The sequence below is a fragment of the Diplotaxodon limnothrissa genome, linkage group LG1 (genome assembly GCF_057381915.1).
Source record: "Diplotaxodon limnothrissa isolate DT_005_m linkage group LG1, D_limnothrissa_male_GT1.1, whole genome shotgun sequence".
Lineage (NCBI taxonomy): Eukaryota > Metazoa > Chordata > Actinopteri > Cichliformes > Cichlidae > Diplotaxodon > Diplotaxodon limnothrissa.
Window position 1 is genome coordinate 21,904,848 of NC_140596.1, and position 25,827 is coordinate 21,930,674.

The 25,827-nt window shown below is 41.7% G+C and overlaps 1 protein-coding gene across 1 annotated transcript; it reads left to right on the forward strand.

Moving 5' to 3' along the window:
• The first annotated feature begins 2,717 nt into the window (after window positions 1–2,717).
• lmo1 (LIM domain only 1) lies at window positions 2,718–25,827 on the forward strand. The gene is made up of 4 exons (XM_085354969.1): window positions 2,718–2,773; window positions 16,330–16,543; window positions 24,058–24,183; window positions 25,722–25,827. Exons 1-4 carry the CDS (start codon window positions 2,752–2,754, stop codon window positions 25,825–25,827), a joined length of 468 nt encoding a protein of 155 aa, XP_085211095.1. The 5' UTR covers window positions 2,718–2,751.

Sequence of the window (25,827 nt, forward strand, 5' to 3'; positions counted from 1 at the left end):
CATATAACTCCAAAATCATCACAGACTGATGGTTGGCAAGGAAGCGAAGGCTTTATACTGTAATGCACTGAAAACCCTTTTAGCGTCACTTTTCACTGTGCAGGGCAGTCTGCAAGACAACATGAGCTAAAATGCTCTTCTGGTTGTGCAACCCTGGTATCCAAGGACATGTAGCAGTCACATACATAGTCATAAACATAAAAGATGTCAGAAAACCTCGTTGGAGATGGCATACGTTTGTCTTTTAACATGTGTGAATAAATGTGTGGTAGTGCATCTTTTAATACAAACCATGCCTTTCTCCTCAAACTCTAACAATGTTGTTATGTTACTTAAACATAATGACGTAATTTTATTGTCAAGCCCAAACCAAGCCGCAACAGAAAACTCAAATATGGCAATAACATGGACTCAAAAGGGTCCCGGTGTGTTCAAATACGAAACTAAAATATGATGACCAAGCTGGTGACTTTAAGATACACGGCACCTCTCATCTACAAGATATTTTTCATAGCAAGCAGGCTCTAGTGAAACAACTGTGTCAGATCCACAGAAATCCACATAATGGTGTTCACATTCAAAACTCCACTTCCTGAAGTGGAGCCCTGATGATACTGAACCATTCTTCCCCTTTCCTTCCCAGTTTTCCGTGTGATTGGATTAATTATGTGTCACTCACTTTGCTAGAGGTCAGCAAACATACATTCTCGGTCATAAGTCATCAATCTATGTGACCGTGGAGATGAAAAGTCAAGCGTGTCAGCCAGAACGCTATACAGAGAAGGATCAGCCCATTGATTTGAGGGCCAACCCAATCTCACCACAGCCTGCTGCGCTGAAAACTGAAATTACCCCTACGGGCCATGTACAGTCAGCTTTATACCTTAGATTTGTAGTGCATGATCACATTAGAACGGCCTATAAAATGTTTATTTCAATTGCAGAGCAGGATAATTACGGCATAATAAAACATGCATAGTTCATCCACTGTAAACTAGTGTTAAAACGGAACCTATAATCAACTCAAAACCGGTGCAGTTTAGCTCGCGCTTCGTCATCAAAGTTTTATCTCACAGATAAGCTTTCGCCACGGCAAAGTTACTAAAATGTGCTCCGAAACAGTTCTGAATAGAAATTGCATTATTATCGCTATTGTTTATTACAATAATTTGCTTATATGGGAGCTAATGATGATGTGCCTGGAGGAGGTCTGTAATATGTGTGCAAAATGTAACAGAAGGCAAGGACAGACTGAGCAAGCTCACACCACAGACAGCCTGCTGGCTGCTGACGAACCTACATTATTGTAGCTATACTCCACTCTACTCTCCTAAATGGCTAATCTTTGTTGGATCTCACCCTTAATTGGTTAACAGTCTCCGCAGGGCAAGTGAAAGTGGTGCTATTTAAGGCTCCACCATGAAACAGCAACACTTTCATCTTGGCAATAACAGCCAACAATTATATTACCAGATTCGAAACTGAACCTTCTATCTACCCACTAATCAAAAACGCAGCCCATCTGTTGTGCTGTCTTTTGAAACGACTGTTTATCTGCAGCCTGTATGATAACTGTGTCTGGACACTAATTAACTGCTAAACAGACCACAATTAGATGCTATTTCTATTAAATTCTGCAGAAGAAAAAAAAAGTAGGGAGAAGGGGGAAAAAACAAAAAACAATGAGCGCGTTTTATGTTTACTCAAACTGTACCAGTGAAGCACTATTGCTCTCCTTCAACGTCTCTCTTCCTCTCTCTCATTCTCCCTGAAACATGCACCCGCGTGCGTGCGCACGTGCATCAATACCAACTTAGGTGCATGCGCGCTCTCCTTCTTTCTCCCTCTCGATCGCGCACATTCAGACTGGCAGGCGGACCAGTAACATACACGCACACACACACACATACACACACTTTCCCTTAGCTGTGCTTTTGTGTTTTGTCAGAATTAATGAGAAAAGTTCCCTTGCCCTAGGGGTAATTAGTGTCCTTGGAGTTAAATAAGCTAATACTTAGACACCTCTGGCACAAGCAATTATGTTTGTGTATTGAATAATTGATTCAAAGAGGGGGGAAGGGCTGCTAATCAGATCTGAGCATAATGAATTGATTTAATTAACAGGGGAATCCGAGGGTCTCTGGAAACTGCGCGCATTTATTCAGTAGCAGCAGAGGCGAGCGCGGCACATAAACTGGGAGAGAGGCGGCGCGAGTTTGCTTTTAGCAGTTGTCAGATTTGCAATTGGATTTGTTTGAATATAGTTGCCGTTTCGGAGCAAATGAGAACGGGAAAGAGAGAATATTAAGAAGCGAGGAGAGCTCAGCCGTTCAGTCTGAGCGTCTGATCCGACCGTGTGTGCACAGTTACAGATAGGCGACACTAGATTTGTATCGCTTTTCATTGTTTTTGCCCCCCTCCTCTTTTTTCTTTTTTTATTCTATTCGCATGGAATTTATCAAGAGCAACCGACGCTGTTTGATCGCTATTTGTTTGCGCTGCACTTCAGTCCGGATAGGGGTTTCTCGTCGTGTTTATCGCCGTATTCCGTGTGTGAATTATTATTGATAGGAGGGAGAAAACGCGCAGACGGCAATTCATCTTTCCAGGGTTTCGGTTTATCGAGGCGTAGTCTAGTCAACCGCGCGTTTCAAAGCCATTTCCAGGAGAAGCTGTGAGCACACCGAGCGGTGCAGCCTGCTGGAGCCGAGGACGGATCGCCCGAGGAAGGACTCCTCGTTCCTCAGGACGATGGTGTTGGACAAGGAAGAGGGTGAGTAACGTCTACCACCGTAGGATGCTATAACCTAGGGAGTAACGCGGCAAACTAGTGACATTTTACACACTGAGTGTTTTTTCCCCGGACCCTGTGCACCGGCAGCCTCCGCTTAACGCTGGCTTTTTCAACCCCATTCAGTCACGATGGGGTCCGGGCGATTTTTTCTCTTCCCCTCCCCTCCTTTTTTGTTAACTAACAATATCGTATGTGCTTTCTGTACCACGAAGTTGATGCGCTCTTCCACAAAAAACCCTACAAATGCCAAACTGCAGTTCAGTTAGGGAGAGTTTATTATAAACGGGATTTGTTTGTAGCTTTTTTTTTGCCTTTCTTTTTTGTTTTCTTTTTTGTCTTTCTTCGTGTGAGCCACAGTTTGATGATACTCCACACAGACTGCAGTGCATGTGGCTCCTCTTTTCTTTCCTCCTCCTAAGTGCTTTTTGCGTCTGTGAAGTTGGCGAGGCAGCCTTTGACATCACCACGGGATGGGAGATGACAGCAGAGTGCTTTTAACTTGATTGCAAATTATGGATAGCGCCTGTGCAGCGTTCGCTCACTTTCCATCCAAATAGGCCTACTTGCATTACTTATCTATTTCAATGTATTTAGGTTAATGGGCGAGGCAATCTAATTAATTTTAATTTAAATCAAATTCGCCTCTAATGACGTCCCATTTTGGATTAAGCCGATGTTGAGATGTGTGCAGTGCATCCGTCACATTCGGCTCTGTTTAGTGCATATGCTCTGAACACATTTGCACAACCTGATTGAGATGAACTAAAAACCAAGTAGGTGTGTGTTGCATGTCTTTATTCTGTCACTTCTTTAAGAGTATTTTGAGGTCGATTTGCTGACAATACAGACCACCTGCTGGCATGCACGCTGACAGCCACCACGACCATAAAACACTTCTTTTTTTTCCCCGTGTGTGCGTGTGTGTGCATGTTATTTCTCAAAGTACGGGATATTTCTCTTGTACACTCCAGTTTATGCAGGACTCCTCCTCCTCCAAAAGTAATGGATGCATCTGTAACCCATTATTTATGTTTGAAAATGGATCTTTCATTCATCTTAGAGGAGCATCCTTTCACTTACACATCCAAAAACCAATAAAAGGACTGCGGTAGAGACATAAATTGGTCTGTCTGGCTGAATCTATGTTGTGCTGCTAATGTACTCAAATTAACTCAACTGTAAATTGTCTCCTTTGGATGTCTGTCTTGCTAAAAGTTCCCTATATGATTCATGATTCAGATTGCTTTTAACAGTTATTGGCTAAGCAATATGGTAAATGTACAAGGTGATGCAAATGGCATTAGTGGGAAAGGATGCACAGGAGCATGTAATGCAGTCAATACTACATTAACTACTGATGCCCAATTACAGAACCAGGGAGAGAGGCTTTTAGGAGCATTAGGACTTGCAGAAAAGCTGAGATCACCTGCTGCTCATTGCCTAAAAGCTTCACCCTTTATTTGCTGGGTCCAACCAGCAGCTCCAGCATTTTGGCCAGGTTGTCAGCAGAGCGGCTCGGATCTGGTCTCTTTCTCTATGATGCCTCTTAGCGTTTATTGGCTCCAAAGTTATAGGCTTGTCAATTCAACCTTCACGTCTAATGTATCCACTTAGTGCCTGCGCAAACAGATGCACGCGTATGTGGCAGTGGAGGTGTGGGTCTGGGTGGCCACACGTGTGTTTATGTGTGCTTACTCTGCGTTGCTGTTTTTTTTTTTTTTTGTTAGTTTATTTGTTTTTTGTTTCCTTGATTGATGTACTACTATGCCCGTGTGCGAGTCGCCTAAGTGTTCATATTTCAGTCCTTGCGCGGGCTATAAAACAGATCATCAGTGTGTCTGTTCTCGTGTTCAAAGCCAGCGATCCAAGTTGGCAACAAAGTAATGATGCTGCTTGTTTGGCAGACCGTTTTTGAACTCTGACTCCTCTTAGAAAAGTCTGCAACAATTTGTGCTGCAAAAGCAATTACCAGAAACGAGCCTTTGTGACTGATACCAGTTCTCTTCCCACTGCGCAAGTTTGTCTCGAGTCGAAAATGTAAATTAAAAATTTGTGACGCACCCCTGTCAGCTGTCATTGAAATCCTCGTCCTGAATGGTTTCATGTTGGATGCAGATACCTGTGGATACTGTGTGTAAACTTAGCTTCTTACTCTCAGATGATTAGGTCATTATCCTTGTATGTATATTATCTGGCAGAGCCCTGAGTCTGGGAGCACAGAGGACGACTGCAGTAGGAACACAGGCACTGCTCTGTGAAGTGACCTAATATGCAGGTTATAGTGGGCAATGAATAGCAACATGTACCAAAATATTCACTGTCAACATTTTATTTTACTCTGCGATATGAGGTTCCAATTTGCGTATAATTTGAGAGGGGTGGAAAAAGCAACTCAGCCGTTTTCTCTCTTTCTTCGTACACTGCAGGAGAAGAAAGTGGGTCCACGCTGAAGGCATCTTCCTGCTGAACATTACCATAACTACAGTATACTCTTTACAGACCTGAACCAAAGGGCGGGGGGGAGAAAACAGGAGAAAAAAAAAACCTCCAGCTACTTACAAGTTTCCAGTTACCTGTGCTTGTTAATTTAAGATCCTGTTATCAACCTGTCCACTAAAAATGTGTACATTCATAAAGCATGTGATTGAAAAGCAGTGCTCCAGATGAATACAGACTGGCGATCTTTCTGTCAGCTGCTGTAATAAAACTTGGGCTTCGGGCTCCGATTTTTATTTTGAAATAATAAGAATTGCTTCATTCTTTACCAGTGTTACCATGGTAATACTGTCTTGTAGCGATGTTATATTGATTTAGAAAGTGGACAGTAATATTTCTTTTCTGTTATTTGCTTTCTGAGGGTTGATTTCTAATTTCCAGTTGGAGATTACTTTTATATGTTCCTTAAGTCTTTTCACTTTTACAAAGGAATGCAATTTGCTCTCTCGTATTTGCTATTTTCTCAGCTTATTGGTTTGGTCTTACTTCAAAATTAAACTTGCCCATTTCAAATATTGAAATTACATCTGGTTTTGGTGCTCTAGGGCTTGAACAATATTACAAACACATTGCTGCGTTTGATATTTCTTAAGTCAGTACGGTTTTTTTTATTAAGCTTTATTATAGGCACCTGCGTTGCCTGTATTGAACTTTTTCTCCTCTTACACACAGTTTGTCAGGAGGCAGTTGAGTATTTGAAACATTTACAAAGTGTAACCTAGTGCTTTTTTAAATGTATTTTTTTATAAATATGTAACAAAATGGTACCAAAAAAAAATACATGTGCGTAAATAGCACAATATACCCTGCACTGACAAGCAACAGTCTTACACCCTCACTGTTTTGGCTGTCCATGTAAATCATTTCACTTTATTCATTTTAGCTGAGCTCAGAAGAAAAAAAAATGCACACAAAATCGCATTAATACAATTTTCAGCTGCGAGTGTTTAATTCCATCTAATCTGAGCCTGATCTTACAAATGCAGAAGCCTCACAAGAGACAATTTCGTCTGTCACCACTAAAACCTCTAGATCCCTATCAGTCCTGATCGTTTCATATTTTACGAGTGCGGGAGATTTGTATCACTTTCCATGATCTAAGTGGAATTCAAAGAGACTGAACTGAGACTTAAGAGACGCGTGTTAGCGAGCACGCCCACCTGCCTCCGATGTAAATTGCTGCACTCATCAGTGTGGCACACAAACTCAATTATGCACTCTTGAGCTGTAAGAGCATCCCTTTTATTATTGCCAGAGGCCACATGCTAGCTATGTTATCATACAAATTCTCACAACAAGATCTGCTGCCACCACATGCATCACAGAGAACAGACCATCCCTGTTGTGTTGTCCCAAGTCTGACCCCCTTTTTTGTTTTTGGCTTGTTTTTATTCACTTCAAAAACGATGTTTTCAGCATCAGCAGGAATATTGCGAGACTGGTGAGATTCAGCCAGTATAAAATGAGCAGGACCAATGCAGCATTTTCCCAAATCTGCATATATTCTAACAAGCTGAGATGAGTCACAGACACTGGGGGAAACCTTGTGTCTTAGTGCAAGTTCAGAGGCAAATGCAGAAGAATACATCTAAAAATATTAGATGAGCCACTTTACTGGTGTCAGCACTGATTGAATAACTAACACAATACATGCGTATACACTGTATATACGATACTGCTTCATCTGTTTGAACCTGTTGAAAGCAAGTCTCACTGCTACCTGTCACCGTGAAGCCGACTCCCTCCAGCAGTTATTGACTGCGCTCATGTTTACGTGGCAAGGGGGGGGAGAAAACCGATACACTGATGCCTCTGCAAACATACATGTACACACTTCCTGCAACATCTCATCAGTTATTTTTTTCCTGCTGTTGTTTTGTTTTTTAACATGAAGTTATTTATTCACCTGTTTACCGGTTGCATGCTCACGGCTGCTGCTTGTGTGTCGTTCCGCACTCACTAAAGCTCACTCTTTGCTCGCTGAGAGAAAAAAAATAATTTCTCCTCTATTCTGTCATCATAGGCTTAGAAAAGGAAGACAAGAAACATGGGAGAGACGAATGACATGCAACAAAGTTCTTGAGATGAGCAGATGTCAAAACTACAAAGCCACCAACTATCGTTCTTCAGCAGCTTTGCTACAATGGGGGGGGGGGGGGTTAAATGACATTTGGAAAGATTTTAAACCTGAAATACCTGAAATATAAATGGATGTTTATGTTTGTTTGATTACGATGGTGCGTCCTGAATCATGTTTGACCCGACTCTCGAATCCTATCAGCCTCTTAACGCCTTCTTGTGTCACAAATCAAACTAACCTACATTTTATTTAAACCCTCCTGATTTAATCCCTTGATGCACATTTTTTAAAAGTATGCATACATGTGTTTTTTTTTTAATCGCAAAACCCTATTCGGAGATTTTAAAGAATCTACTGACTATATCAGTATGACATATTGATTACTACTTACTCCTCCTTTTTACTTTCATAGCTATTAATGCTTTGTGCAAAGCTAACAAAGAAATCCTAATTGCGTATATGTTTTTTTTGTGTAAGATAAGATAAGATAAGATAACCTTTATTAGTCCCACACGTGGGAAATTTGTTTTGTCACAGCAGGAAGTGGACAGTGCAAAAGTTATGAGGCAAAAATTAGAATACAATAAGAATAAATACAGTACACAACTGTACAGAATAGAATAAAATACTATATACAGTAGAATAAAATAAAATAAATATACAATAAGATAAAAATAGAATACAAATACAAATACTATATACAACTGAGTAAAAATACAACGATGACAGAAAGGATTATTGCACTTAGTGTTATTGCATATGTATGGATGTGTGTGCTTGATCAGTTAAAGTCTTTATTATGGAGTCTGACAGCAGTGGGGAGGAAAGACCTGCGAAATCTCTCCGTTTGTTTTGATCTTTCAATCCTTCATCGCAGTATCTATGAGCACAAATCCAGTCATACAAATTCAGGAAACCGGATCTCAGATGAGATAAACCTTTGCCACTGCCCTCACTAAAAGTCATCAAAATTGGCCAATAGGTGCTTGGAAATCAACAATGCGTTATTAGCCTATGCTGCCTTTCATCGCATGCGCGCTTCTATAGTTTTTGCCGTTGTCATATTTCCATTTGCAGAAACCCTGATTGTTGTACATTTTCATCTGTCTCTGGCCCTGCCTGTGCGGATTTGTTTCTTAGGGTGTAAGTGTTCACTGGTCAGTGAAAGAGACTTTGTTCCTGTAAGTGTAAGGAGCAGCGCAGCCTCTAGGGGCTGCTAGCGGGGCTTTTAAACTTTCAGACTAACTTCACTCCACTCTCAACTTCTGAAAACAGATTTAAGCAGATTCAATGTTTCTGAAAAATTAGTTTGATTCTTTTAGGGCAACTTAATTTTGTCATAAATTTGCCATAAACCTTTTTGTTCTAATGTTTTACACAGCTTAAAATGACACGTATTGAAATACTTAAACTGATGCTTGCGTTTCTTTTTTATTTATGCCCAAAACATCAAAATTAAAAGCTGATTTATAGCATGAAATAGAGGAATCCAAAAGAAAGGAGGGTGGAGCCGTCACACTTTATTAAGATCTTGCAATTATCTTGTTGGTAAATAGAAGAGCCTGGGTGCCTTCACTTAAATAAGAGCCAACTTGCTGAGAGCTAACCCCTCATTGGTTGACCTTTAGGTAATAAAATCTTAAATAGCTAATTAAAGCCCGTGATTAAGACAGCCTTTTTGTTGCCCCTTAGAGTTAGATTAGGCTTTTGATATTGACTATCTGAGTATTTGCAAATACAGCTTCTGATCAAATAATGCCATTTGTGTGTGTGTGTGTGTGTGTGTGTGTGTGTGTGTGTGTGTGTTTTCCCAATGAAGTTAAAGTTAAACCTGTTCCTCAGACACTTTTGGCCCCCGTTTCAATCACATTACCTTTCATTTCATTTTATTACATTTCATTTGACCAGCCATTTGATTTTAGCCAGCAACAGGAATTACTCCTAGAGGGAATGGCATAGCTCTTTTATATTACGGGGTAATAAAATAGTATTCAAACGTATTCATTAAGACCATTTTCATAATGAAACATCAAATATCCTCTATGGCGTTTCCCTTTTGAGAGTTTTGGGACAGGCCTGACTTTGCGAGACAGCTTCTTCATGAAGACCTCTTTCTCTAATTGTGCACCCAACCTCCCTCATTATTTACCCCATCAGGTGTGGGAGTAGGTGCTTGAATGACATTAGAGGCCTGTGCTGCCAAATAACTGCCCCCTGTGGGGAATTTGCATTATTCAAGATTAAAGAACCTCACATAGTGCACCACAGTATGGTGTTCCGTCTTCCCTTCCATTTTCAACACACCGAGGACCCTGAATGGCACACCTGTCTCCTGGCATATCCTTTGAAATAATAAGTGTGCAGTAATTGCTGGGGAGTGGGAAGGATTTCGTACATCACTTCCTGACCTCATGAGTGACACAAACTTTAGAGGGCTCCATTTTTCCATCTCCAAATGCATTTTTAATGTGGACTGAAAAGTGTTTGTGCATTCTGTTCCGGATGGCGGAAAGTGGCTGTGACGGGTCTAATGGTTTGATTTCTTTCTTTCTTTTTTTCTTGACAGGAATCAGAAAGTGGCAGATAAGATTGCCTCTTCTATAAAGGTTTAAAAGTATCTAGTTTGACAATATATAGATTTTTTTTTAAAAACTTTATTCAATCTCAACTGGAGACTCTGGGGGAAATGTCAGTTGATCTTGTGCCTACTGTACTCAACTGAGATGAAGATGCATTCACCTTCTCGATTATTGACAGCTTGCACTTAAATGAAAAGCTGCAAAATGGCAGGTTTCAAGAACTAAACACCTTAGACCAACGGCAGACAAAGCTCAATAGTGAGCCCACATGTGATTGGCTGGATGAAATATCAAATGGTCTCCTTGATCTGTCAACACTGACAGTCTTCCTTCTTTAAGACCTCTCTTGGGGTTTATTTGGAGTAAAACTGCACGATCAAACCATGGCTGTTTTTTGCGTCTCTTCTCCTCCTCCTCATTCATCTTAATCCCCCACTCTCATTTTCTTTTTCCTCATTCTTTCCCCCTCACTCTCTTTCTGCTGTTGACAGCTTACCTTGCAGAGCTCTAATCTCAACCTACTACTGAGCAACCAAGTGTTGGAACAAGTCGCCTTCTGTAATAATTTGGAAACTCTGCCAGTTTCATGTCTTGAAAAAAAAAAAAAGCAGCAATGAATTTAATTAGAAAGCTGTTGCATATCTCTGTGATACATTTCTTTTAATTAACCCCATGTGAATAAATTAAAAATAATAGGGGGCTGAAAAGTGTGGAAAAAAAGCACCCTAATGAAGTTTTCCGTTAATTGGGATGGAGTGTGCAGCCAAACCACAGTGAGTAGTGAGCACCAGGAGCTAACAATACCTTCTGTAAGCCTTTAGAAAAAGGGCCTAGGGCCTTCGTGCTGACTTCAAGTGTAAGAAATGCACCTCTGACGTGATGGAAATGACCGTAGGCTGGGAGAAAAGGCAGCCCTGTTCCAGGCTGCTCTGCTGAGACTCCCCATGCCGCGCTTGAAGCTGGGCCAGTGTTATTGCAGCCCTAATGTGCCTGACTCATTTGGAGCGGATCAGGAGTAATTATGGTAGGGAAAGTGGCTGCCGACCGTGGGGGTCAGGACACTTGTAACATGTGAAAAGAGCAATTATTCCAGGAGACAAAACCCTCCCTTATCCTGGGCAGTGCCAGGGTCAATGCAAGGGACGGCTGGGCTCCGTTTCAGCGGGGCTTATTAGCCACAGCAAGCTGCAAAGTTTGAGAGAGTGCATCTTGTTAATGAACAGTCCCCTCCTCAACTGCACCAGCCCTGTCTGCTCTCTCCCACTTACTGTGGGTGTTAATTATGTCATAATCATAGCATGCATACAGTCCCAGAAATCACCTCACAGACCCTAGCATTCATACACAACCATCTGGAAAAGTAGCATGCCGCACGGTAACATAGTAGGCTCTTAGAGCAAATTATGAGAGGGGGGAAAAACAAAAAAACACAGCCAGTATGAAATGTAATATTGACTTGGGCCTAATTCGAGAGAGCATATGCACGTGTTCATGCATATCTCTTCTTTTGCTCCTTGCATATGTGCCAGCTAACGATAGGCACATGATTCAGGGTTCTTTATTTTGTTTATCATTCAGAATGCGCTCATCACTCTGCTTTCGACTGACATGTCTATTCCAGCTGATATTATTACCAGATGTCTTGTATTTTGTCTCGGAGATATAAAAACACGTCTACGGACTCAATTACAGCAATGATGGAAGCTGAATGAAAAGGGGCTGATTTATGCGCACAATAGCAAGACATCTGCATGAGATGCCTATTAACCTCAGTGGCAGACACCTTGGCCCAGGGACAAATTTTATTTTCCAATGCCAAGGCCACAACATGGCTGAAGCACAAAACACTTGGATAAAGAACTAGACCAAAATCAGCACAGTAAGTTTGGATTTTTTTCTACTATTCTTCACTTTTTCGAGTTATTTGAGCTCAGCATCGTTTGTAACTTCATGCAGCAGTTTAAAGACTCTGTTAATATCCGGCCCGATGTCTTGTGCAGGAGTGGTTTGAATAAAGGAGAGGGTGGTGGTGGTGGGGATAATGACACATGCGCTTGTTCCAGATAAATGCAATCATTTGCTAATACAGTATCTAATTTCCCCGAGCATCGCGCTCTGTGTATTCACCACGCCGGTGGCTAACGCGTTCTTATTTAGTGCAGCTGGGAGTTGGAATTATAGGGGCCCCCAAGAAGAGGCCCACCCAGGGCCAGCTTCCACTTCCTTGAAAGACCACCTCCCTCCCCATGTGTCAGGAAGGCTGAGCGAGTCTCATCAAGATCCTTTACCTCCCCGTGAACCAGCAAAGTCTGCATCGCACCATGGCGTCAGAGCTTTTAATTGATCAAAAGACATTTAACAAACAGAGAAGCAGATGTAACTGTCCTTTCTGCCATTAAAGGCTGAGTGCCTGTGAGAGCAGCTGTTCCACTGGGAGTGTGTGGGTGTGGGTGTGTGTGCATGTACAGCAGTTGACTAGTGAAGGGGTGAATTTGTGAGTTCGTTTCCCTATCAAATGAGACAACTGGCTAATCAACATTAAAATTATATTGTTTTAAAGCTATTTCTGATATGAAATCAGTTTAGTTCTTTAGTGAATAAACATTTACTGTCAAGTTTTCTTTTTCTTTCATTGTAAATTTAATATAAGAAGAAACAGTGCTGATTTTAGCAGGTGATTATTCAGACTAATATTATCATTCCCACACCTTTACGCCCACAGAAGCTGATACAAGACTAACCAGTCTTCCTTTTAGTCTGCATGAAATGACACAGCAGAGCTGATGGTGGCTCCGGGATTCGTATAAATTAGTGTATGCGGAATACCATTCAAGCACCTGCTCACTTGTTTTAAAATAGCAACCAACACTTTAATGGTAATGATGGGGAGGGGAAAGGGAGTTTGGGGCAAATTGTAGGGTTTTTTTGGGGTTTTTTTTTTTACAGGTTTTCCCATGTCTGTGTGATAATTGTATTTTTCCATTTTCCTCCCCTGTATTTCCTTGAGTGCTCCATCCAGCGTGTTTTCTTTTAAAACCTTAAATATATCAGAAAGGTTAGTGGACTGATGTGATTTTGTTGATAGCTCTACAGATGGAAGTGTAAATGGGGTAACAGAAATCGGATGCTATCTATAATGGGAAATACATGCTTTGACAGACTGCTTGGCTTGAGTAAAACTAACTGTACATATTCCTGAAAGATACAATCTTTAAAGGGGAGGAAAAAGAGGGAGATGACAGGCATTTTCACACAGTGCTAATGGCAAATTAAATTTCTCCTCAGGAAGGATATTTGGCAGGCCAAGTGCTGTCTCTCCACTTTGAGGGGTAAAATGCATCCCTTGTTGGAGAATGAATCGTGATGTGGAGAGGCATGCTTTTGGTAACATCAAATGACACTGGAAGGTCAGTGGCACTTGTATCTGTTAAATGGATTGGATTAAGTGGAGGCTGCCTCCTAGTCTGCTGCTTCCTTTCATAATGCAGCTTTTCTTTCTGGGAGGTGGCAAGCTTTGGAGGGTCTGTTCTACTCCACCGTTTCACAGAGCGCCGGGAGTGGTGACAGGTGCAAGAAAATGTCTCATGGCATTAGGGGAATTGAAAAGACATTTACTTTACACAATCATTTTTTTTCTGTCACCGCTCTTTGTTTAGTAGGTTTTAGCTACTGCTTGCTACACTACTATTAAAGCAGTTTTCCAGAGGCTGCTTTGGTAGAAGACATCAAACTTGTGTTTTTGGGGGTTTTTTTTCTTTCCCCCTCCCCAGTGTTGCTGCAAGGAAGAGGCATATTGGTTTCTTGGCAGACATTTGGTGCTCCTCTGCTGAGGTGTCTTTCTTAGTTAGGCCTAAGGACCGGGACATCTGCATAAAGAAACAGAGAAACCTCAGTGACATGAAGAAACAGTCTGTGTTGTCACCTTAATGATGCCGAGAAGCGTTTTATTAAAAAAAAAAAAAAAAAAAAAAAAAGTGTTGAGCAGCACACAGTAACTCCATGATGGGTTAAGCTTTGGCCTTTTCAAATGTGATGTAAAACACACGCGATATGTTTAAGGGAAGTGTTGCGAGTGGTGGTGGTCTCGACCAATTACGAGTAGCCCTCCGGAGGTGGAGGAACGACCTTTTTGTATAATTAGTTCTCTTATTTAAAGCAAAGATTTTGAGTAGAATAACTAATTAGGTGTCATAAAAGGCAAATTAAAGATTTTTGAAATCCCTGAGGGAAATGCAGCAACTTCTATATTTTTCTTTGCACAACCTCTGAAACACACACACACACACACAGGCATTTTCTCTCTCCTCATTAAGACTGTTTTTAGTTCTGTAGAAGCCTGTCAGGCGAGCACTGTTGGCATACCTGCAGAGAGCTCCCCTAACAAGCCATGAAATACAGGTAGAAGAGTCCGCCCTTATCCAGTGTGGCTTGAATTTGAAGCTTTTTAGCTTCATTTACACTGAACATTGGTATTTATAGCAGGGTTTGTGATCCTAATGCGGCAGCTTCAAGGGGTCTGTTTTGGGAAGGAGGGAGACGAGGGAGCTGGAGGGCAGGCAGAACACTAATTGATGGCTCACATCACCAGCACTGGACCAATTAGCCTCTCCTTTCTACTTCTGATAAAGAAATAAGACGGCTCAACACCACCACAGCACTTACTGACATATAAACCAAAGTCATAAATTTGACTAACAAGCCCTGCAATTCCCTTCACCTCCTTAAAAAAAAGAAAGAGGGGGGGGGGGGTGCTATTTGTATTACAGTCATAGCATTATTGATGTGCGGATGGCCCTTAAAAAATTGCAGCGCAAATCTGGATCCAATGAGGTACTTTGTGGGTCCACTTGCTTGCGTGTGAGAGCATGTGAAAGAAGGAGAAAAAAGGCAGGGAGAATGATAATGATTTTCTGTTCCAAAGAAGTTCTGCTGAAAAGCGGTGTAAGATTTCTGTGAAGGAGAGCGAACTTGACAGATTGAGCTGAGAAAAACAGCGCGGAGCGAAGCAGTCCCTTGTTACCAGCTGAAGTTGTGTGTATCGCTCAGTAAACTGCAGAAGTTAAAACGGATCCAACTACAGGATGACCTTATTCACACGTAACATAACACAACTACACAATATGTCACATGTTTGCATACTTTCATTCCTGAGAAACGCCTGCGTGTGTGTGTGTGTGTGTGTTTGGACCGCATGCACAACTTTAAAGTGCAACAGTGACATTTCATATAAAACTGTATAACCCGTCTTTAAAATGGGGCCCTTTACAGATGCCCACACATACAAAATGTTGGCCTGACCCCCCATGTTGCAGACTGTCCAGTCTTTTTTTTTTTTTTTCGAGAGAGAGAGGGAGAGAAATGTGTTTTGAAAGTAGAGTGGCAAGTGGCGTCCACTGTGTGTTCTTTTAGATGGATCAATAGCTCAGTGTGTGAGAGAGTGTCTTAAGAGCTGTTGTCTTGTGCTTTCAGCTGTGGCAGACCTGTTAGTGCTACAGAGGGGAGCTGCACACCCCTGCCTCTGTACCAGCAGTGGCCTGAGGGGGGCTTTTAGTCCAAACACAAATGTCAACCACACATAGACTATTAGTGTTTAGTGCAGTTATTAAATGGACTTTATTTGTCCTTTAGGAGGCTAAAAGGCGCACTTAAAGGGGACCTGCGTGACAGCAGGGCAATTTGCGAGTTTGGTAACTTAGGCTCGCTCATTGCAGACACATGAGTACAGATAAGTGTAAAAGGAGGAAAGGCTGTAATGCTCTGAGCAGGGAGCACTGTGTGTGTTGGCAATTTGTGTGCGCACACACGTGTGTATATGAGTCCGTGTCTGTGTGTGTGTCCCCGCGTGTGCTAAAAGGCACTTAGGCCATAACATATCTCACTGGGGTCTGGTAGCAACGTTTTTGTGGTCAGAGGCTTTTTAAAAGGTTAATGTTAATCTATACCAAACAAAGCCCACAAGGAGCTTTTACAGCTGTGGACAGTTGAGTGAAATGGGCTTTGATGAAATGATAGGTCACTAACATACTACGCAGCTTGTTGTAAATACCTCGGTAAGCAAAATAACTCTGAGAACTACCTGAGACGTGCTCCGTCCTCTGAAGCCTGCTGCCAGTGATCATGTAACTTTTGTATTACAGCATGTTCTTAGTGGAACAAGTAAGTCGAGGCTTTGTTGTCCAATGTGACCTGTGTGCCTATCTACATGGAAGAATGTTTTCTTTAATGCATATGAAGCAGGTAGGCAGTGTGCTGTGGCCGTGTGCGAGGCCAGGCTTAGACGCCTCGAGAAGCAGCCAGCTTATCAAAAAGAGAACATGAAAAGTCACTCGTGTTCCCCGGCCGTAAATCACGCGTGGCTGTTTGTCTCCTTATCACTACAGGTGTGCCGATGCTCTCCGTCCAGCCCAAAGGGAAACAGAAGGGGTGTGCTGGCTGCAATCGCAAGATTAAAGACCGCTACCTGCTCAAGGCCCTGGACAAATACTGGCATGAGGACTGTCTCAAATGTGCCTGCTGCGACTGCCGCCTGGGGGAGGTGGGCTCCACCCTCTATACGAAAGCCAACCTCATCCTCTGTCGCAGGGACTACCTGAGGCAAGAAAGACACACAATCACCTTTCTCCCCTCACAACAAGCACAAAAGCGATGTCGTTCCAAAAATTGTGTTACTTAAAAGGATCGCAGAGTTGTTGTTTTTTTGTTCCCTCCTCTCTTTTCAGTTTCGCATATAACCCTCCCGGTAGGGTTTGTTGTGCTTTGTCAGTATGAGTCGCGAACACTTTTAAAATCAATTTCCATCAGATAAGGTTAACGCCTTATTCTTTTACAGAATGTATATAGGTGAAGGCTAATTTGTTTTGCATAAGGAGAAAAATACGGGCAATTTTTGGAACACCATTTTTCCTTCTTCCTCTTTTTTATTTAAAAAAAATTTGTCCACAAACACAAATCACAGTTCCAACATCTACGATAAACCACGTGGACACACAACCATATATATATTTCTTCTTTACATGAACAATGAACTAGAGTTCTGTCATGACGACATGTTTTTGGTTGTATCAGCACTGTAGGCTGTGAGAAACCTCCAGGCAGGCTTGTTGCTTCACTAATGCTGCCCCCCCCACCCCTTCTTTCTGATACCCCTGCCATCTGCTTGTTAAATTAAACATGACCATTTCCTGGGCGTTAGGTCACATTCCCTACCATTTATTTGAGGGGGAATCCCCCTGGGGCCGACTTAAAGATGCCGGTGCCTTAGGCCCCTCCTCCCGAAACACCCTGCCCTGCACCGTCCTCCCCCCTTCCCCTTTCTCCATTTTCCTTCTGCCTCCTTGTCTCACAGCGTGTTCACTTTTATCTCTTACTGCTACCCATTTAAGTTTTGATTAGTTTATTCCAATTTAAGATGGTAAATTAAAAAAGAGCAGCATCACTTAAATAGCCACTAAAATTCAGCACAGAGAGCTTTAATCAACCTGGCTTTCCTCTACCTCACTGATGCCTTTTAATGACATTTCACTTTCATTTCAGCTCTTCCTTCGACCTGGAAGAAGCCTACAGCCCACTTGCGAGGTGCTTAGAGATGTTACGTTGAGATAGGCCATTACCATCCATCAGTCCCCACCCACAGTTAATGCTTTTAAGATGCAGTGAGAGGTTGACTAAGACCTGATGTTTCCCCCAAAAGGAGCAGATGGTGCAGATGAGGTAATAATAAATGGGCAAATGACCGAGAGAAGGCAAAAATGATGAAGCTCAGAGTTTCACTTGGTAAAATACATCAGCTGAAAGGACAGCAACCTCAACCCTGAAGCCATAAGTGCCTACTGGCACTGTAAAGGGAGAAGGAAAAGCTTTCTCGCACATTAGGCCACTAAGATGTAGAGTTCACAGAAGGGATGAAATGAAGAGAATGACATATGGAATCAAGAGTTAGGAATACTAAAATAAGAATAAAAAGGACGGAGCTGTAGAGAGCTTCCTGTGCTCCTCTGCTGCCCCAGATTGTCTAATGAAATCCATCCCACTCGCCTGCTCTTCAGCCTGCGACAAATGCAGAACACTTAATGGCTGAGATGCTCGAGATGAATTCTATTATGGAACAAATTAAAACCCTTGCCTTGCGTATATAGGAAAGAGGCAGTTTGAGAGACCAGAGTATTTGAAAGTAGGTGATGCAGTCTCCATGCAGCGCCGGTTTCCTTTTCATTCCTTCTTTTCTCTGTAGTAAGACGAAGGCTCTGCTCACCTGCAGTAATGAAGTTAAATCTGTACACTGAATTAGCCTCCCGCACTTCATTAAATACAAGCAGTGGATCAAACACACTTTGGTTATTTCCCAGGGTTTGGAACCCTGCCATGCTCACATTAATTATTATAGGAGCTCCATCTGTGATTGTCCTTCAGTGGCATTAGCAACTTATTGAATGCACCCACACTTTACTGAATATTACACTCCAGCGCGCGCACACACACACACACAAACACACAAAATGCACACCTCAGCCAGTGTCCTCCCGTGCCCTTCAAAACCATGCACCATCAAAAAGTTTAGTTTTAATCCACCTGATGTCAGTTCCCTGCATCTTTCTTTTTGTAAGCGACTTCCTTGTAAGAATAGCAGCTTTATTAAGCATTTTCTTTTTTGTCAGTCTTTTGGTGAAGTCGTAAAACCTTTAACCCCTCGTATATATAGTGATGATACGATCATCAGGACATGAAGCTAGAAATAATTCAATATTCTGTTTCATATATTAGAGTGGACATAATAGTAAGCCACTTATCAAAATGTGGTGTAATTAACTGTAAGAGGAAAACGTTTTCAAGATAATGGACATTATAAGTTATCCTAAAACCAGCTGAATAGCAATGTGATAGAGGATGGCTCCACATGGATGTGACTGTTTTTCAGATCAGTCTTCTTCTTACTCTTTGAGGAAGTGAAACAGTCGCTCTTCTTTTTCAGGCGAGATAGATCTGTACAGAGGTTTACACTTTCAAAAAAGACACAACTGTTGAGGAAGGTCAGAACACGCGACGCATGCATTAACAGTTTTCCCTTTTATGAAATCTGATAAACCCTATGCAGGCAGGGAAGTCTCAAAGAGCTCAGAGAACAGGTAGAAAACTTCAAGAGCCACAGCCCAATCTGAGAGAAGCAATTCAGAGAGGCAGATGATGCACTGTAGGAGCTTTAAGGGTTTGAAGTTAGCAAAGCAGCGAGTTGAAAGAACTAAAGAAGGCCCTCTTTTCTCTAAAGACCCATTGTAATAACTCAATAACAGAGGAAGGAGAGCTCCTTTATGTTCCTGCCGTCCAACTTTGCTCGCAACATCCCACACCAGCACACAAAGTTACATTTTTAGCTACTAAATAGGAGCTCTTTTAAGGAGTCGAGAATAGGCTTCATTCCCCTGCACTGAAGATGGTAGAAAGCAGGGATAAGGCAAGTATACAAATTCTATAAAGTTAAGAACCTAAAATGCAACTAAATTGTTTAAAAACCCAAAGTCAGCATGCATATAATTAGACCTAAGCCATAATAATGACGGCAAGTGATCCAAACAAAGCCTATAATCTTGAGATGGTGAGATAAGAGTAATTTCAGCATTGTTAAGCAGAGACACACATATCTATTCGTCTACAGATGCAATTTAAGGTGTCACTCATCACTGTGTATCTGAAAGGTGTCAATTATGGTCATTAGATGAACCACAAAATTACTTTATTGATAATACAGTTTGCTGCATATTATACTGCAGATATATTAAGGTTTTTTAAGCTGTCTTGATCCTAATACTTACCAAGACTGGTGATCAGTGTCTAAAGTAAAAATGTACGTTTGGCATAGAGAGTCTTTCTTTCATGGCCATTATAGTAACATTCTCACACCCCCGGCATTGCCACCCTTAGATTTAGCAGTCTGAAATATTTAATTATAAAATGTTTAATCTCAGTCTGCAAAAAACACATTAAAAACATCACAGTGTGCGTTGAAGACATGTCGTAGAATATGGAACGACAACAGCGGTACAACAATGTCGTTAACATTTTCTTACCTTGCCACCCCATATTGCAAAACTATGGGGTGGCAAGGCCATTATACGAATTTGCATTGATCACCAACTTCTCCAATGACCTGTGAACTCCAGCTGTGTTAGAGTAGCACACACAAGCCACCACTTGATGCAAGTGTGACAAGCACAACAACAGTCTCCTCAAGGCACTTTTTGTTGTAAGGTAAAGACCCTACAATAATACAAAGAAAACCTCATCAGTCAAACAACCCCCGAAAGTGGAAAGGAAAAGCTCCTTTTTAACAGGAAGAAACGTCCAGCAGAACCAGGCTCAGGGAGGGGCGACCATCTGCTGCGACCGGTTGGGACAAAAGACGGGGCAAAAAACACACTGTGTGTACAAGTGCACAGTGAGTGAAGAAGAAACTCAGTGCATTATGGGAAGCCCATATCAGCCTCGGCCTATTGCAGCATAATTAAGGGAGGATTTAGGGTCACCTGACCCAGACCTAACTGTAAGCTGAAGGCTCTGCCTCCTATTCTACTTAAGAAACAAAAGCAAGCCATCAGTCTGAAAGCAAAGTGCTCTACTTGGTTGATGCGGTACTACGAGGTGGTTACGATAAGATTCGGCCAGTTTATTTAAGAGCTAAGGTTAATGTTCATTGTTGATCTTTTCCACAAAGATTAAGACTTAACAGTAATAACTGCAAAACATCGACAATAGCAAATTTAGCAGGATGCTAGCACATCTTTATCAAAACGTAACTTGTATTTATACCTAAAAGCATTACCACTTCAGTTTGAGTTCTGCCGCTACTGCCAGTAAAAACATTTTTAAGTTTGCAAAAACACAACACTCATCTAATAAGCACATCCAGCTTGCTTTTACTTATACTGCATTATGCCATTTAGAAATCCATATGAGAATGCGTCACAGGCTGTGGTGAGCAATCCAAATCAGCACTTCTAACCCTTTAATCCATTTATATGAACCACAGAATTGTTCAATTTTAAAAGAGGGCTTCTTGCTACAAACCCTGCTACAATACCGATGATTGATCAGCAAAGCACACAGGCCTTGGTGCATTACAAGCTGGAGAAATTTGCCAGTCATAAATGCTGAAAAAATGGTGTTGATGTTGATTTTTTTTTCTTTCTTTCTTTCTTTTTTTTTTTACACTTTTCTTCAGAGAATATTGATTTATTTAATCCAAATGGCCAGGGAAATTGAAGTGCATGAGCCACTGCACTCCTACAATACGGGACATGTGTCAGAACAATGCATTCGAATTCCTCCAAAAATAGTCTATTCAAACAAAAAGAAAATCTACTTTAAATGAAATGAATTAATGAACAAAACCCATTTACAGCTTATGTTCGTGGAATGCACTGTTTGGGTGCGGTGAAGCATGTCAAGTTTATAAAAAATGACGGTTAAAATTAATGCAGTTTTATATATGTTGTAGTACACATGTTGTGTATAATTGCAGAGTCCTTGATCACACACAATCTATACTTAAGTACAAGTTAAAGGTGACTCTGAATAGCTTGCGTCTTCATTTTTGTGCTAATATGTTGGGATCTGTTGGCTAACATTGCATTTTAGTATGAAACTCATTACTTAGGATGCTCTGCTACAGTGGTGTTTCTCTCTGACTGCCTTTTAGTTTCATAGGAGCAGGAAGAAAAGAGTATAATGTGTGCTGAACAGTTCACTCAGCCTGTAATCTCCTTTTAGCACAAGGGGCTCAATTAAGCCATATGTTGATGCCACATTATAACCCAGACACGTCAGCTGTTGGCTGAAGAACAGTATGAGTGGGACACAGCGATTACCGAGAGCACTTTTTTGCACTCCAACTTCTCTGTGCCAAATATCTGCCTGCGATTTCAAATCACAAAGCTGATAAGGAAATCAGGTTAGCACGAAAGACTATTAAGACGCTTAAGACAGACCGGTTATGAGAGCCGTTACCGTCCTTCCATACTGAAGGCCTCTAACCCCTTTTTGGTGCCATTAGCAGAATACTTTCTCACTGTGGAGTTTGAAAGACGTGGGTGTTTACCAGGTTCTGCAGGCTTTATGTTGTAAATGTTTCGTATCCAACGACGAGCTCAAATAACCCTCATAATAGAGTGGAAAAGAGGTTATACCCACACTATTTGAATTACTGGTTTGTGGAGAGTATAGATGTAGCCGCAAAGTAAAAAGTAGCCACAGATGTGACACGCTGCTCTGACTGAAGGCGGAACTTGGTGTCAGGAGCAAGCTGGGCTTCCCCACCAGGCGTTTTCACAACCTGTATGTATCAACTGAGCACCATGTCTGCAGCCCAGCAGGGTGTAATGGAGATGGGTTAGAATAATCCTTCTGGCTGCTATAGGTGTGTGCATGTCAATTGCTGTAAATGACCAAGGGTTCTCTAGGCTCTTTTATAGCTTAGGTTCCCTGAGGGAGAGAAAGGACATCACTATGACCTGCTCACTACATGGAAGAGTCTCTGAATGTCATGATGACTCTGGGTGCTCTGGAGTTTTCTCTTTTTTTCCATCCAGGTTAAAAAAAAAAAAAGAGAGAGAGAGAGAAAAGGGGTTCATTTATAAGCTGGAAACTCAACAGTTCACGGTTGCCAATACTTGTGCTTTGTCCACACAAACTCACTCATGTCTTGTAATATGAATGCTGGAATAGTGTGATAACAAGGTCAGGTTCTGTAGCACTGGTATTTGCTCTGTTTTCAGATCAATACTGAATGTGTGAGATTGCAATTTTTTAAAGCTGTTTGGATAAGTCTTTGTGTCTCTCTAAAGAGGGGGGGGAAAAACATTCTTTGAGTTACAGAGCACCCCGTGGGTGGCAGATGTCTACTGTATGAGAACATTCAGTATTTTTTTTTCCTTTTTGTTACTGAAACAGTAACCAGTTGTAACAATGTTTCAGTTTAACACCCTGTGAATCCCTCTCATGGAACATAACAACCTTTCTCCCTCTGTTTCTGTCTTTCCTGCTCCTCTGGGGCAGTGGCCCCTAATTAGAAGCAGAGCTGCTGGATAGACATTTTCTTTAACAAGGTGAAAGCAACTGAATGGGACTCGCATAAACGAGGCAGAATATCAACATGGGGACTCCTCTGTCTGAGCTCTACAAGTTTGGGGGGGAAAAGTGTTTAACATACTGTTGGAATGACAATCTGCTGTTGCCTTATCCCCTCTTGCAAAGCTGTGAAGCGGTCCTTTTCCTGCTGCAGAATATATAAATCTATCTGTGCTTCAGAATCTCCAAATTAAACATAGGGGCAGGCGCTTGGAAAATGAAAATGTAAATCTGACTGGGGAAAGCATTTGAGGTTCCTTTTTTTTTTTTTTTTTGGCTTTGAGGAGATCTACACCAGTGCCTCCTTGCTGTGTTTGTGACCTTTATCATTTGGCTTCTATCTAATAAGCCCAAACAAGCCGCAGTGAGGTTTGAGCAGTGAGTCTGTTCACTGTAAAACATTTAGTTAACTCCTCAAGGTTGCATCTACCATCACTGTCTCAGGTTCTTCTCTGAATGAAAGAGGAAGACGGAGAAAAGCGAGAGAGCGAGGGTTTGAGCCTGAATCCTTGTAACAGAAATCTTTTTGAACTTATGACTACATTATAGAGTGTAGCCTCATGTGCAAAAAAAATCCAGCTGGATTTGGTTGAAGACAGACTCATTAGGTAGTTTTGTTTTGAAAGAAGAAAACTTTCAGCAGTTCAAATGGTTTGCCTCAGACCTGTTTTCGTTGCTTTTGCAGTGTGCGAGAGGGAAATTCTTTGAAGAAGGAGATTAAAACCATGTGATCATTATAATTAGATCATTAGCCAAGAATTAAGATCTATGTTTGTAACTCTCATTAACAAATATACCAACTGGATGCCAAGAAAGATTTTTGCCTTCAATTCGATTTTCACTCCCTTTTTCCTGTGAAAGCCCCTGTTTTTATTGAACTTCTTTCTTTTACATTTCTTGCTGTCATTTTGCTACGTGTTTGTTTGCTCTCTTTACTGCATCTAGGTAAAGAGAAGGTGGGTTAATCTCTGTCTGTGCGCTCTGTCTTTCAGGCTCTTTGGTACAACGGGGAACTGTGCAGCCTGCAGTAAACTGATCCCAGCCTTTGAAATGGTGATGAGAGCCAGAGATAATGTTTACCATTTGGACTGTTTTGCCTGTCAGCTTTGTAACCAGAGGTAAGAATGGGGGTCATAACTGCACAACAACATTGCATATTTAAGAAAAACACACACACACACACACACACACACACACACACACACACACACACACACACACACACACACAAAAATAGGGCGTTAAAATGGCCAGTGGCTTAAATATTCGAGGCTCTTAAAAAATAATCTCAGGTGGAAAAGAAATTTTATATTTCATTCCATTATTGCAGACCACAGTTTATAATTGGTGGTGGGGGGAGTAAATTGTGGTTGGCTTGTGTTGCAAGAATCAAGGTTGCATTGCATTTGTAATGCCCTGCTAATTATTTTCTATTATGTCACGCTGCCAGCACTTTGTCCTTGTTTGTGGCTAGATCTGTAAATCTTTTAAGCCAATGGGATGTAAAATTAGCTTTTGTTCTCATTTGTCCGAGGAGGCAAAGGAGCCACAAAAAAAAAAAAAAAAAAAAAGACGTCCTCCAGATTTGTGCTGTTGCACAAAAGAGAATAGACACAGGTGTGAAATGGCGTTTTCCTAAGGGATAGGAACTATTATAGAATTGGAGCAAGCACAAAGCCTACTGTATGGTATGATGTACACAGAATATGACATAGCCAAATATTGCTTTTTCCCATTAATATACTGTCAGTAATGGCACCTCTCTGAAAGCAGAACGTCCTTTGCATGCTTGTCAGGGGTGCTGTGACCCTGTTCCTCCACACAGCACAAGCCCATTAACCTTCTGCAGACCAGATTCAGTTACCATAGTGAACACCTGCTGTAAGGGAATTATGACTGCAGTCTCTTTTCTCAGCTGGCAGACACAAAGCCAGGTCTCATCTGGCACAGTATTGCCACGGCTGTGACCGTTACCAGCTTTATTTACTGTGTTACCAGCCTGGCACATTACTAAAGCCAAGCCATTTTCAGCTGTATTCTTATCTTCACTCCCCTTCAGTCACATTATGGAGCTGTGTCCACTGTGTCACACAAACAAACAGCAGCACGCAGAAGAACATCAGTGGGGCAGGCTGCTATGAGTTATTTTTCCCTCTCCAACTGACTGTGAGACTTTGGAGGAAAAATGTTTTCGAGCACCGGAACTAAACTGGTGTGTGAAAAGCTAACCCCGTGGCAGAGTTTCCTTGGAAACTCTTGCGGCGCCACCGCCGCTTTTGCCAGGCCAAGGAGAGCTGACCTGCTTTTCATTGGGTGCCAGCGCCTGTGTCTGTTTGATTCGAAACTGTTTAGGGTTTTAATCTACTTTTATTTGAAACCACACATTTTACGATGGCCATCAAAACAGACTCTGAATCTGGCGAGCCGCGGTCTCGGCGCATGAGGTAAAATGTCTCGAGCCAAATGGGTGCGATCAAACAGAATCATCAGTACCTGCTGATCCTAAACGCAGCGTTTTCACTGCCAGAGCAGAGTCAACCAGTCAACAAACACACACCACTTTGTCGTGATGCCAGCATTAATCATCTTTTTGTTTTCGTTTTGTTTTTGACAATGTTTTTTTTTTTTTTCGCCTTTTGTTTTTGTGTGCCAACAGGTTTTGCGTCGGGGACAAGTTTTTCCTAAAAAACAACATGATTTTGTGTCAAATGGACTATGAGGAAGGTCAGCTGAATGGGAGCTTTGAGACACAGGTCCAATAG